At 42.3% G+C, this 15,280-nt stretch overlaps 1 protein-coding gene across 1 annotated transcript in view; it reads left to right on the plus strand.

Annotated features, from left to right (window-relative positions):
* Nucleotides 1–588: 588 nt before the first annotated feature.
* SLC2A12 (solute carrier family 2 member 12) overlaps nucleotides 589–15,280 on the plus strand; it is a 39,252-nt gene continuing 24,560 nt past the window's right edge. Inside the window, exons 1-2 of the mRNA XM_039706866.1 lie at nucleotides 589–655; nucleotides 9,553–9,825. Coding sequence (XP_039562800.1) covers nucleotides 589–655; nucleotides 9,553–9,825 — 340 coding nt within the window. The remainder of the gene's footprint in view (nucleotides 656–9,552; nucleotides 9,826–15,280) is intronic.

Genomic DNA, 15,280 nt, shown 5'->3' on the forward strand with positions numbered 1-15,280 from the left:
CAACCTACAGAGATCAAACCTCAATTTGATCTGGCAGTCACTTGGAAATGAAACTGGAGGGATGGAATGATGTGGGAAGTCTCTGAAAGCTGTCTGAAAGCAGACTTGCCAAATCTGAGAGCAGCTTGTGCAGCTCCAGCAGACTGCAGGGTCCATGCAGAAGGTGCAAACCCATCTGTTGGCTGCAAGCACCTGGCCAGCTGCAGTTACCATGCAGAGCAATAACACTTCTGCTTTTTCTCCAAAATGTTCCTTCCAAATCCCACTTGCTCCATGACACTCATTATCTCTGAGGAACTGCATTCAATAAAGAGGTGGAGACTTTGATAAGTTGCTCTGCTCCTTCCCCAACCTCCCAACACGTGCAAAAAGACATAGGAAAATAGTTAAGGGGAATTCCACTGCAGCTGTGTTGCCCAGCCCTCACTGCTCTAGCTTGCCACTGGCACAGGTGTTTCCCTTGGCAGGGAGGATTTCAGGTGAATGAAGCATTTGTAAGGTGTGCTCAGGCCCTCCCTTTTAAGTGGCAAATTGAAAACTTGCCTTTTAGGGGTGTTGTGTTTTAACCCCACACAGCAATTACGTACCATGCAGCATCCCATCCACTCCCCTAGCTTGTCCCAGTGTGATGAAGACAAGAATAAGGGGAAAAAAGGTAAAACTGGTGGGTTGAGATATGAGTAGTCTAATAACTGAAATGAAGTAAATAATAATCATCATCATCAAATGAGAAGGGAGGAAGAGGTGAAACCTAAAAAGCCCCACATGATGTACAATCTGAGCACTGTCCCTAGGGTACCTGCCCACTGCTGCCTCATCCTTATCAGTGGTCCAAGGACTGAACTGTTCCAACTATCCTGCATTCATAAACCTGAAGGATTAAATGTCTTCTACCCATAAAACTGATTATTGTCCTCAATTTTAATGTCTTGTATGTTCAAGCTGAAGATAAACTGTTAAACACATAAATGTTATACCTTTCAGAACATAATCATAATACTGGTTTAGAAAAACATGGCTTTTAGAACTAGAAAGTGCTGAGTTATTTAATTCATGTTCTCACTCTCAAGTTTCTTTGAATGAAGCTTAACTAACTCAGGCTTTTAAGTTTTTACAGCTAAGAGGGAGGTTTGTGTAGACGTGATAATCATAAGACTCCAGGAATTAGGCACTTTAATATGTTGCTTCTGATTTCCATGGCATGTGTCCAAGAGATTGAGAGCTGGCACAAGTGTATTAGCTTCTAGAATTGGCAAGGGATCCAAACCCCACAGCGGTAAACATGGATATATAGGTCTAAACATGTTAGTCAGGAAAAAATCTCTAAATCACCTAGAAAGCCATTTTGGAGTCAGATGTCTTGCAGTGAACTGGGACCTTTTTCAATAGGGTACTGAAGGTCTGATTTCCTTTCCTTACTGCTTTGCCCCTTTGGGTGGGGCTCAGGTAGAGGAGAGAACATGGTCAAAGAGCTTGGAATATGAAAACGCTTGGAGTGTGTATGTGGTAGACAGTGTGAGGTCATATTCACTGAGAACAACTGAAATTTCAGAGCTGCTATCTGGAAGGAGCAGATACCCACTGCAAAAAGCCAAGGTGCAGCTCAGGCAAGCCACAGACCAGGAAGGAGAGAGTTTCCTTTGAGAGGTGGAGTGCATTTTGATAACTACCTAGGAAAGGGTAAGATTTGGAAAAGAAGGTGAAGCATGAGAGATATATTCAAAGCTCCCAGTCTGAAGGGGGAGATGTTGAAGGCAGTGCCAAAACTCATCACCAGCTCTCTCAAAGATCAGTGAGATGAGGTTGGAGAAGGAAAAAGAGTCTTTCACTTTCTCAGAGGAGCCAGAAAGAGACTTGCAAGTTTCCTTGCTCTCATAAGAGTAGCTGCAAGTAAGCAGCAAGTCTAGTGCTGCTCTGTAGTTTCTGATTACTTTTTGTGGTGTGAAATTAGCCTTCAGCCAAGTCAGCAGCTTTCTGCCTATTGACTCCACGAACCCAAAAATCTTCCTCATGCATTATATCCGTGGTAGGAAAGTCCTTTCCAAGAGCTAAACTTTATCAGAGCTAACTCCAAAACTATGGTGTGTTCCCTCTTGTTTGACAAGACCCGCTGAAGTTAGAAGCTGTATTGGAAGGCTAAAGCACTGTGTGCACCCTGTTTGCTGTGAACCCAATTCTTTCCTTGGGGCATTCCTGCTCAGAGGCAGTGCAGTGCTCTTCAGGACACTGTGAGTGCCCAGCACAGCACATGCTGTACCACTGAAAGTCCCTTGGGCTTTGCCAGCACCTATTTCATCAGTGTGAGTTTAAACAACTAACGCTTCAGAGATTAGTCTGCAAGAGAGAGGTTTAAGCCAAGCTGAGCAGCACAGAGTCTGAATCTGAATGAGAAGGGAGGGAGGAGGGTGTCTGCTGAGTGGAGTCGCTCATAGGCTGGCAGCCTCTGCCGTGTAGGAGGCAAATGAGTGCACCAGGACTTCTGTAGTCTTCAGAGAGGCCCGAGTCCTGATGCTAAAGTCTCTTGCACAGAAGTAAGTCAGCCAAGAAGCCGTGTTAGGATGACAGGGACTTTGGTGACAGGTGGCAGCAGCCTTCTTGTGAGGCTGCCTGCCTTTACCAGGGGCGTGGAGGGTGGCAGCAGCAGGCCCTGCAGACTGCAGTTCTCAGCTGCTCAGGGAGCTCCTTCAATACAAATCATGCTGGTAAACTAAACAGAAAATTACAAGAGAGGGTTTTCTTCACAAAATCAGATTTGCCAGAGATGATATGTATCTTTGTCTTTAAAAACAAACAAACAAATAAAAATGCAAACACCAGAAGAGCAAATGCCAGCCCCTGAATTGCAGCAAGCTGCAATCCCCCAAATCATGCTGGTAAACTAAACAGAAAATTACAAGAGAGGGTTTTTTTACAAAATCAGGTTTGCCAGAGGTGATATGTATCTTGGTCTTTAAAAAAAACAACCAAACAAATAAAAATGCAAATGCCAGAAAAGCAAATGCAGGCTGCAATCCCTACCAAATGCTTTTGGAGGATGTGTGTCAGGGATCCTCTCTCAGGCCACAGCCCAGCTAAAGGTTTCTTCCCTGATGAGGGTCCCTGTGGCTCCTGTGGTTGCCCACCCAACTGATCTGTGTTGGATAACAAACAACCAAACAAATAAAAATGCAAATGCCAGAAAAGCAAATGCAGGCTGCAATCCCTACCAAATGCTTTTGGAGGATGTGTGTCAGGGATCCTCTCAGAGGCCACAGCCCAGCTGAAGGTTTCTTCCCTGATGAGGGTCTCTGTGGCTCCTGGGTTGCCCACCCAACTGATCTGTGTTGGGTAATCAGGCAGCTCCTGCCCACACAGGCACAGCCTGCCTCCAGGAGCTACACCACATGGAGTGAGTGGCCAGAAACTTGGTGCCTAAAGGGCATTCACTCCCTGCTCATGGTGAATAGGAGAAAATGTAATTTAAGTGGGAAGCAAATGAGATGATTTCTCCCTGGCCTCTCTCTGCCAGCAAAATGCCTACCTGTGCTTCCAGGACATACAGAGGAGAAAGGAAACTGTCCCCTCTGGCAAAGTGCTGCCAGCATAGCATTTCCCATATCTGTATTTCAAAAGATGGGATTTTGGTGTGTGCAGAGGAAAGGATTCTGGGGCAGAAACCCTCCATTTTTTTCCAAAGAACCTCTCCTGTATTGTCCTAGGTTCTAACAGATCTGTCACTCCATCTACTGAGTTTTCATTATCTCCAGCTCTGAAGGGGAATGGTAGTCTCAAAATAAATCTGAGACACCTCCAGATGCACAGTGTCCACTGAAGACTGCCTTTGCTACCTGCTAATGGACTCAGGTGACAGAGGTTCTGGGGAACAGGTGACCTGAAGCATTTATGGCATTGAGGGAGTGCCCACGGCTCATTCCTTCAGCACTGCTGGGTGAACACAAACTGACCTGTGCTTTGGAGGCTGGCTTCATTTCCTGCTTGCCTGCAATGACTTGAAAATTTGGATGGACTTTGGAAAGCTTTACCCAGACATTTGGTTTTAATGAGTGCATGTAAAACTGCTTTCAGATTGCCAGCTGTGGTCAAAAACCAGCAAGAAGGCGAAGCACAGCATTAATGACATTTAGTTGTTTATTTTTGCAACAATAAGATTTTCAGGAGAAAACAAAACACTTTGTCAGTGGAAATAATTAAAACCATGAAAATGACTGCATTTCCTGTGTGACTGACAAATTCCATGTGGGAGAAAATGTTTCCCAGCAACAAAAAAAAATACATTTCAGCAACTCAAACTTTTCTTAATAATGTACACCTCTTTCCTTAACTGGAACAGGCAAAGGGAATTTCAGTTTACACATTTTTAACAATTCATCAAAACAGTAAAGAACAAACTCTCCTTTCCACTGTACAATGATCTTAAAGGAGTCCATTTTTGGCACCCTACTTGGAAATTCCTAGAAACCACCTGATTTCAAGCCATGGGCAACATTACTAACTTGCTTCTCTGGGCTCAGTCCTTGTGCTGGGAATGTGCACTACCTCCCAGTTTTATTTTAGATGGATAATTTTCTTTCAAATGTGAGGGTTGCTGTTTTAACCTTTTGTTAAAAAAGAAAACTTAAATATAAAATATCTGAAGCAAACAGGAAAGAACACTGTGTCATGACAAACAGCGGACATATTATTCAGCAACAAAGTACAAGTGGCCCCTTTGGATTACTCAGAAGCTAAAAGACCTTTCTGTTTGCTTGTTGGAAAGGCTACACAGCCATGAATGTGGAAACCTGAACAAAAATTTATATTTTATTTTGTTTTCTCATCTCAATTCTATTTTTATTGTATTTTCTACAGTCTTCAGTGCTTACCTTCATTTTGATTTCAAGTTTTTGTCAAAACATAACTCTCAGAGTTGCTGACCAAGGCCACACTGTACTTCTAAAGAGTACTTTTAAAGAATACACTAACAGAAGACCAAAAGATTAAATATTTGTGCCATGAGTCAGTGGGACTCTGGAGGGAGTCGTGAAGTGTGATGAGCTCTAGACTATGTCTATGATTGAGTTTTTTAAAGCCAGATAAAAATATATTGGTATAAATCATTGCCTCTGAGTGTGAGTAAGAACATGACAGAAAGAGTATGACCTTAGTAAGAAACCACAGGACTTAGAGTGAAAAAAACTTGTGTTCTCAGTTGTCATGAATTTTCTATATGACATCAGACTATATTAGTTATTTACTTACTAAGTATTATCCATTTATTGATGCATCTGTACTTTATTCAGTTGCAAAATTACACAAATGGCATAGCCTAAACATTGTGTTAATGAAATATACCTTACATTCATAAAAGGCATCTTTGCAAAACTGACTGATGAATTGTAATTATTTTGCTGCACAATAGTAATAACAATTATCTTTATATTCAAAGTCCCTGAAGGATGGATCACTTTACTTTCTTGAAGCAGCTCTCATTTTTTTCATCCAGCTCTCATTGCTCAGTAACTGGAATTTTGGCATATTTTGCTCCTTGTGTGTGGTTATCAATGTGTCAACACTAATGGTAAATGCCACTCATGCTTTACTAGATTGGTACTTTTTTTTCCTTTCATAAATAGTATGGTTTTCATTTGGTTTTTCTCCATTTCTTCCTTGTCTCTCCTCTCCATGTCACTTCCATTCTTTCATCTTCCCAGCCTTCCTCCTGTTGTTCCAAGCCAGCTATCTCATGAACATGTTCTGCAAATGGCAAACTATTTGTTCTGAGAACAAATTTCAACAATCAAAGATGAAGGCAAAGTAACTTAAGCTGATATGTCAAGAAAATGCTCTTCATAGTTTGCTGAAATCTTTGTTTCTACATTTTAAAATAAATTAATTGAGAGACTTCCACTATCTTCTTTTTGAGAATCATGAAATCTATGGAGAAATAAGATGACCTTCTTTACTCCAACTCTCACATAAGTGGTCTATGCAAACTGGTTCAGAAAACTCTTCAACTCTTAATTAATTTCTGTTGGCTTATCACCAACTTCCCTGTCTCTCCACAGTCCCAAACTTGAGTTATTAGATCACCAGAAATACAAATACAATCCATGACCAGAGATTTGAGAAGAAATCCCCCCATCAGCCTCACAGATTTTTCAGACAGATTATTCAGCAGTTTAATGTGACTATCTTATCTTCTTTTTCTAGTCTAATCATGTTTCTAGTACTAAAGTGTTTGGCTGGTTTTGAAAGCAAGGAACTGAGAAGATAGCAGAAAAGGTGATTTCTTGCCAACTGCATGTGGATAAAACCAATAGGGGAATCTCATGAATGAGAGTGTTGCACTCATACCCCTTGCCTGCCTCCTGACCCTCTCCTGCTTTGAGCTTTTAAATCTTTCCCACTCTTGTTTCCCACTCCTGCAGGGTGTGACCTCCTGCCCAGCCTCCCAGAGCGCAGCTATGAGCCCAGGGCTCCTGCTCTTCACAGCATCATTCCTCTGCTGCCCATCTCAGCATTTGGAATAGGTTTTCTTCTGGCAACATTTCTCCCTGCCCTTTGGTTCCCTTTCCTGGGTAGCCATGAGAAGGGAGAGCAGGCTCCCTGGCAGGCTCCTGCCCCTGCTCTGAGGGACACCTTGCTCCCGGCACAGAGCCCAGCCCAGCCATTGTTTTGAGCATTGTGCACAGGTGAGGCAGTAACAGGAAAACAACGGAGAACTGAAAAGCATCAAGGCACCCTTCTTTTTCTTCCTCCTTATCCCGGTCATGTGTGCTGTACCAGACTTTTCCTTGCTTGGTTGGCTGTTTATTTCTGGTGGGGAACAGAGGGTTTGTGGCCCAGTGGCCACCAGCAAGGGCTTCAGTCGCTGCATTTCACACTATCCCTCTACAACTGGCTTGACTGCAGAACCAGCACAGGCTGTTTGTTTTCTCTCTCTGTTTGCTTTCATTGGCTGCAATCAGCTTTTTTACAGTTCCTTAATTTTCTGGGTTCCCAGTTAGCACCAGTAAACACCAATAACATCAATGCCTCAGATTTTTGCCACAGTTGTGATAAGACATCTTCACACTGTGGCTTTTCATATCAGCTGAAACTGATGACACTGCAGCCCATCCCTCATAACAACACCATGCAAACAGCAGATCTCAGGCTAAAATATTTCATATTTCCACTTACTGGGAACATTTTTTTCCAAAGACCATATTACACAGATTCAGTTTTTACAGGCGTAGGGTATACCTGAGGGAGAAGGTCAAAGCCCAGGGACCTTTCTGGCACTTCAGCAGCACCCACAGCTCAGCACAGCAAGGGTGCACTGTCCTTTGGGCAGCCCAAATACAAGCCCTCAGAATAAGGACGTGTTCCTTCATATTTTCTCTGGCAATTATAGTTTGTACTGTGTCTACTGGCTGCTTTACCCTCTGTGCAAGCAGGTACATACCTTCTGAGATTACCCCAGGGGGCAAAGTTAAACCATTGCAGCTGGCATAGATACCATGACATAAAGGCAGAACTAGAAAGGAAAAATGGATTATTTGACTGGATTTCTTAGTAAACAAGGAGGTAAATATTTAAAATAATTGCAGGCTCTGGCTTTTGAGGGGACTGAACACTAGGTGCAAACAGTTAAAATAAATCCTACTGTTTGTCTAAAATACCTTTTTCTTCCTATTAAGCAAAAAAGAAATTCACTATTGTGTTCACTTAACATTAATTTAGTAAAATCTATTAATCCCAAGATTTGAGAACTCAATGTAATGCAGTGATTTTATTACTTATTCCTGAGGGTAATATTCAGGGGAAGGTGCAGTTCCTAGCAAGTTTTTAAATCCTCCTAAAGCCTGTACGTGCTAGCAGTTGTGTATAGTCAACATATTTAATCAGAGGATGGCATTTAATTTAGGGGGTTTTTGAACAGTTGTGTTACATCTCTTCTTTCCCCCCTGTCAAGTTGCCACCTCTGGCATTCTCTGACACCTCCTCCAGGACCATTACACGTAAAGGCACTTGGGATGTGGGAACAGCTGTGCAACTATGGAGTCAGCTGAAGTTTCCAGAGAGCTTGCACTGACCTGAGCTGTGGGTTATATGAAGTGTGGGTTGTTAGAGGAGGTCGATTACACACCACATTATCACAGAGGAATCTTATCACAGCTGAGTTTGATCTATGAAAACATTTCCTTTCCTTCCCCAGCCTAAACAGCCTCTCTCTTTTTTTTTTTTCCCAAAACATACAAATAATTTTTTTAAAAGTTAACATTACTTTTTGCACATAAACCATGAAGAAATAACACCTCTGTGGATGTGTTAAGAAATTGTTAATAGTGCTGACAGCATTCTGTAAGATGGACATTTTACAAGGAAAGTATGTAACACGTGAGAGCAGAGTTAGGCTGGCTCATGTAACTACATGTAAAAGGCACTGCCAAAGCCCAAACTCCCTAATGGAAGCAATGCCCCTGTGGCATCCCTGGCAGTCCAGTTTCTGAAGCTGACAGTGAGCCAGCTGTCAGATGGAGCAGTTACAATGTCTTTCATCACATTTTTCTTGTTAAGTAAACATCGATAAAGGGCTTATTATGCCTGCTCTACACAAGGAAAAAAATGTTTAGAAATTCTCCTGTCTGGAAATACTGCAAAGCTACCGAGGTTCTATGTCTACCTTTCCCTCCCATGCTGTCTGCAGGCATTAGTGTATTACAACAAAAACAAACAAGCAAGCAAGCAATCAGAGAGCAGAAATAAGAAGCCTGCAATACTGCCAGATTATACAATAGTGATTCCCATTGCGGGTAACTTGGACAACTTGCCTGATGGAGGCAGCAGGTCTGCTGAGAGCCCTTGGAGGCTCTCCCAGGACTGGGACAGAGCAGGGCAGGCAGCCTCTATAGGCAGCTCACCTGCACCCAGAGCAAACTTTCCCTCCCGCTGCCATCCAGCCCCTGGCCACTGCTGCCACAGAAGCAAGCAAGGATGGAGTGACTCCCAGCAGCGAGCAAAATCAAGTCCTTGACTCAAATAATTGTCATGGAAAAGAGGGTGGCTTGTCCTGCATTTGCTTGTAAAATATCATGTGCATCTTTGCCACGTAAAGTCCTGGTTCCTACTATCACAGGCTGCAAGGGGCTGCCATGGTTGTTTTCCTCTCCACTACTTCTCACCATAATTTGCTCATAAGTTGCAAGAATGAAGTGATGCCGTGTGTGTGTGTGTGTGTGTGTGTGTGTGTGTGTGTGTGTGTGTGTGTGTGTGCTCAGTGCCCTAACTTTAGCTGACAGAGGAAACACTTCAAACCCTCCCCTTCAGTGTGCCTTCTCTGCTAAAAACCTGTGCGTATGAGCACAGGGAGAGGAGGAAAAGAGAGACAGGAAAAAGAGAGAGACCCCCTGTAAGTGAATGAGTAAGGAATGTGCATGGAGCTGTGCATGGATAGATGTCTGATGTCTCAACTATTTGTTCAAAGGCAAAAGCAATACTTCCGACAGACGGCCCTCCCCTCGCCTGCAATAGGCTCCCCAGAATAGCAACAGCCTGTGTCACTGCAAAGGGCAAAGCCTTCTGAAATAGCAACAAAGTTGTTCACGAACCACTTTGTGGTTTGCATTTGGTTTCAGCCAGCTTCAGGAACTTGTTGCCATGAGGAAAACAGCCTGCCCTTTGCTGTGCGGCCGGGGAAGGAGCGCGGCGCTGTGAAGTGCTCCCGCGCAAGGTGCGAAGGGGCAGTGCTGGTACCTGGGCAGAGCACGGAGGAGCTCAGCCAGCAGAGGCAGACCATGGGCGCAGGGGAGGATGAGGAGCGCAGCCGGGGCTGCAGCCGCTCCCGGCTCCCGGCTGCAGCAGGTAAGGAGGCAGGAGCTGAGTGCCAGCTCTTGGATAATGCTCGGGCCAGGGGGAGAGCGGCCCCAAAGCCCAGGGACTCCCGGGACGTGTCTTCTCAGTTTCCAAAAGTGCGAGAGGGGAACATGTGAGTAAGGACGGGGAGTGCCAGCTGGAATTTTGAATGGAGGTTTGTGTGATACTTTCCCTAAAAGGCCTTGGTCCTACTGCTCGTGTAGGTGCTGTCTGTTGTGTAAATAATTTTCCTTTATGAAGATCAGCCATCTGAAAGATAGGAGAACCTGCTGCCCTCTAACAACAGTGGTCTGGTCCTTGCACACTCATCCCTTTCACCGGCGTGAGTGGAGGGAGTCCAGGCAGGCACTGCACCTGTCCATGCAGGGCAACAGGTCAGGGTGGGGGGACAGGGTCTCCCTCCTGTTTTTACTTCCCTAGCATCTCAGGAAGAAACAGGGTTTCTGTGCTGACAGCCTCAAAAATCAGCTGTAACTTTTATTCTGCAATAAGTTTTTAAGTGCAGAAACTGAATTTCATAGCTCTTCATCTTTGCTGTCCTACCCAGCCAGTTTTTTCAGTTGCAGCATGGTTTTGCATTTTCAAACTCTTCCCCAGATGATAAAATGAAGGGGATAATGTCCCACAATCATGATATTTCTCAGCCACAAGGCTTATTATGCCTTATTAAAAGCTGTACCCAAACAGGACAGCATGGTAATGAACCAGAAATGACAATGTCCCAAGGAGATTTTGTTCACTTTGAGGAATGATTAATACAAGAAAATATTCAGAAACCATAGGCACAAATGCTTTGTTGGAGTGTGATAGTGATCTGTCAAGCAATGTCTCCTGATACTGGAATCAGAGGTTAGCCAAGAACAGAAAGTCAGTAGGTGTGCAGACACATTTAACATTGCCTTTGGGACTGAGGAGAACAGTGCAGATGGTTATAGGATAGCAATAAACAGATAGCAAAGTTTCTGCAGTACATGGGTTAAGGTTAGAAGAGTACATGCAAATTGCACATCTGTCCTTACCCTCAAAAATCAAAGCAGTAACCTGAGGAATATATCATTACATAGTTAGAAATTAAAAGAACTTGTTGATTCTTACTAGAAATGAACAAAACAAAACACAAATACCATTTAATGTAATGAGAGGACAGGCTGCCTCTTGACATAGTGAAATTACATAGCAGAGCAGTAAGAGGGGACATAGCCATGCTGGGTCTGTCTGGGATCTGCATTCCCTGTCTTTCCATCATTGTCAGGGGGCTTTTGTTAATGAAATTGAATATTGTTTACAAAGTACATTATGGCTTATGCTGTACAAAGTATTCAGTGCTTCCCACCACTGGAGGAGTTTAGATGAGTGGTACATTGGTTTCCTTCGACCTTCGCTTTTAGTTCAATTTACAAAGTATTTGTTTTGGCTTTGCCTTTCACATTTGCGTGGGAGGATTCCCATTTGTCAAATGATTGTGATCCCACATGGCCTTGATATTATTTTTAGTAGGTCAGATGTATTCTAGCTAATAGGAGAAATGTACCTACTGAGCAGCTACTGGATCTAAAGAAACCTCAGGTGTCGGAATAGAGCAACAGGGTGAGATATATCTCTTTATACCCAACAATTGGATGAGCTAGAGAAATTGGCTGTGGCAGCACAGTAAAGATCATGATAACATGAAAATGGGAAAATTACCTTTTATGAGAAGCAAAACCATGGTTTAATTATGCAGCAATTTCCAATACATGCCATCAAACATTTATCCTAAAAAAAAAAGATCCTCATGTTACACACTTCAGCAAAATATTGTTTAATGACAGCTTGGGAAATTTAAATACTATATCCCTTGAAAGACACACTTTTTGCATGTCAGACAGCACTCAGGTAGAAAACAAATACATTATTAGAGACAGCTTAAAATTTTCAAATACAGATGCTATAGTTTTAAAATTTATTGTAGATAAAAGTAGAAATAATTCTATTGAAAAAAGAGATATTCCATGCTGTGGATTTATATCTAGGCAATGCATTCAACTCATTAGGGTTTTCTATCCTGTGCTTATTAACCAGTGGTTGACAGAACTTGAATTCACTTTCCAAAGGTCTAAAAAGATCAAAGAAATTACAAGGATTTAAAGAACTTTCCTGACAGGAAAATACTTTCCTTCCCTTCCAAACAGAGATGTTTCTCATCTCAGATTAAATCAAAGTAAACAGAAGAAAGTAGCATGGTGGAAGAGATTGATGAGTCTCCTCCTTTCAAAATAGATATATTTGCACCAGTTACATAAAGTAATATCCCTACTCCCTTCCCAGCAGTTTTCTCTATGCACCCTGAATGATCTCCTGGGAGAAAGCGAAGAAAAGCTACATCATAGAAATCTCTGTCTGGACTAACATGGAGCATGATGCTGCCAAACTAATCTGGAAAAGGCTCCTTTCCCATATCTCTCCCTCCCATTAGGTGGGTGAAGAGTGCTGTTTCCCAAATCAGCCTGCTTGCAGATCTTCCCTGATCAATTATCCATAATGCCCATAAAATACATGCACAGACCAAATACTGTGCCTTTGGAATGAATGTATTTTCCCAAATATGTGCTTGAAAGTGAGTAAAGGGGCACACCCTTAGTACTTGGCCCCGTCCAGCCTCATCGTCAGTACACTGTGCTGCTGTACAACTGCAGTTGGTCTCCTTTTCAGGAACCAAGCATAAACACTTCCAACAAATGTTCTTAAAGATAGGTTTCTTTGCCAAGTAGGGCTGCTTTTGACTAGAACAAAAGTTGTGAGAAACCACTTTGTTTACATGGGAAACTGGAGAATAGACTTTCCAATCACTTGTCACATACCAGCCACACACTCATTAGCCATGGTGTTAGTGGCAGACAGAAGGAGAAAATTCTCTGGTAGCTATCATTAAAATATTTTATTCCCCTGGGCTGTACACTGCCATATGTTCTGTTGGCATCTCATAAAAATAAGAGAAATATATGTATAAATATATAAAGAAGCTTTTTGTTTAAAAAAAAAAAAAAGGAATGCCTAAGAAGTGCCAGCAGCATCATTCAAAGTGACACTTAAAAGGATTGTGAGTACAACTACTGCAACATTTTTTATCTGGAAATGTTAAAGCAAAACATATGCTGAAGTCAGAGGGAATTTTGCCTAGAGGAAGGTCATGAAGGGAAACTGAGCAGAGATTTCAAGGTTTAACTCAGCAGGCAGTGGTGAGCAGGCAAGTTTTGGTTGGGTACCCCGGTTAAAACAAAACCTCATGGTGATACAACAGTGTTTTTCAGTGGAATAGTGCCTGTAAGAGACAAGAGACACTAAGTTAAATACTGACTTTGTTGCTGCTAATGCAGAAGGACAATGTGTCTCCCTCTGCATCAGGTCAGGATCTGCTTCTCATTCAGAGGTGCTCTAGTTACAGCCCTCCACTATTTCTGTACAACTGTGGGTATGTGTCACTGGACACATGAAGAAGGATACCAGCTGACCCAGTAAAAACAACAAAAAAATAAACATTAAGACATTGATCAAGTTGCTCTACTTGGAGAAGCAGTAAATATATGGGCTTGAATGCTTCCCTATCAATTCCCAGGTGTCCAATCTCTACATCCAGCTTGCACAGACTCTCAGACTAAAAATAAATAACCATCTCAGTTTCTCTGATCCAAGGACCACAGGCTGATATGAGCACAGTTTGGATTGTAAAGAACAGTGCTCTGGTGGTGGACTCTATCAAGATACTTGACATGACACTCTCATTCAGAAACTGAAAACATACAAAAAGGGCACTCCCAACATTTTAAGAATTAAGAACTATGCAGGACACAGACTTCAAAGTATCAATAGAGTACACTGTCCATGCTGCTGTGTTTCTGCTGAAGAGCCTAAAACTCAGTTTTTGCCCCTCTGTTACTTACTGTTCTCAGTTTCTTGGAGGAAAATAATAGCAGATTACTTAACAGGGTGATAAAGGTGATGGGTGATCAATAAATGGGACATGCCACTGGCTGAACGCAATTTGGATGCCTTGGCCTGCTGACTGCAAGTGAATGTGCTGTCTGGGGTTCCTCTCTGCTAACTTTAGACATCTGCATCTGAGCAAGCCACACAGCTTCCTTTTATAGGCAATGGAGGGAAGTCGGCATCCGCCCTAATTCAGACGTCTAGAAGTGCCTGTTTTTCTCAAGTGGTTACAAGAGAAATCTAGAGATGATGTAGATGTCTCACAGTTAGGTAAGTTGAACCCTAATACCAACAAATGTAAAGTGATTTGCATTCCTCATTAGGATAAAACGAAGCAGGCCATGTTTAAAGGCAAGGCAGTTCCTTGGAAAGAATCCAGTCAGAAAAGAAGTAGGTTTCCCTGAATGATAACCAGAAGATAAGCTTCTATACATGTCTGAGAGAATCCTTGGACAAGTAGAGAGAGAAGTGTCCACCAGGACTGAAAAAAGTTATGCCAAGTTTCTCTTTGTCACTATGTAATCACTGCAGGAACACTGGGTCCAGATCACAATTTACTGAAGAACTTGGTGGTCTGAAAAAGTTCAGAGAACAGAGGTTTAAATACTTAAGGGATTGGCGAACTTGTAAAGCCTCACAGGGTAAGTAGCTAAAAAAGGAAATGTCTGTGAGATGACCCAATGACAGGCTATAAGTTTGTACTTAGAACACAGTTAAGTGTGGGGAAATGGAGAATGGGATCTAATGGCTGGAAGATGAAGTTGCAGAAATTAAGTCTAGAAATTATTTACAGATAACTTACAGTGAAAGCAATTAACCATTGGGATGACCTATGACTTAAAGTCATTGGTTTTCAGTAATTAGACATTTTTAAATCAAAGCTGAGTCTTCTAAATCACCTGGTTCAGATAAAACGTAATTGAAGTGTGTCTGAAGGATCATGTTGTGCTGTTTGTGAGTGTCAGACTGGATAAAGACAGTGCTCTCTATCCATAATATATAAATTGAGGTAAAATCCTACATTAAATATATGTGGCTCAATGATGTAAAATATTCAAGAGATATTCAAGAAAGCACAAACATCAGCACTGAAGAGTAGTTTGGGCAGAGCACTGCAATCAAATTAGCAGTTTAGTTTCTCATGTGCTCCTTCCTTCAGCACAACACTGTGTTGTTATCAGCCCAGATTCCCAGCCAGGATTCATTGGAAGGGTATATTCTCCAGATACAATAATATACAGCAAGCAGGCAACTCAAAAGTATAAAGGGGAAGGAGAAATTATGTTTTGCAATGATAAAACAAATACTGCATGTGTGCATTGCAGGATGCAGCACAAAGCAGCTTGGCTGTAGTCAGCAGTACTTCCACTGAAGTACTGTTCAATGGGTGAAGGAAGTACAGCAGGACCTAACCCATGCTTCTATTTAAAAGAAGCGAAATTATCTCAGATAGTGCAGATATAAAAGAAGAAAAAGC

The sequence above is a fragment of the Passer montanus genome, unplaced genomic scaffold (genome assembly GCF_014805655.1).
Source record: "Passer montanus isolate IOZ18808 unplaced genomic scaffold, ASM1480565v1 scaffold2, whole genome shotgun sequence".
Lineage (NCBI taxonomy): Eukaryota > Metazoa > Chordata > Aves > Passeriformes > Passeridae > Passer > Passer montanus.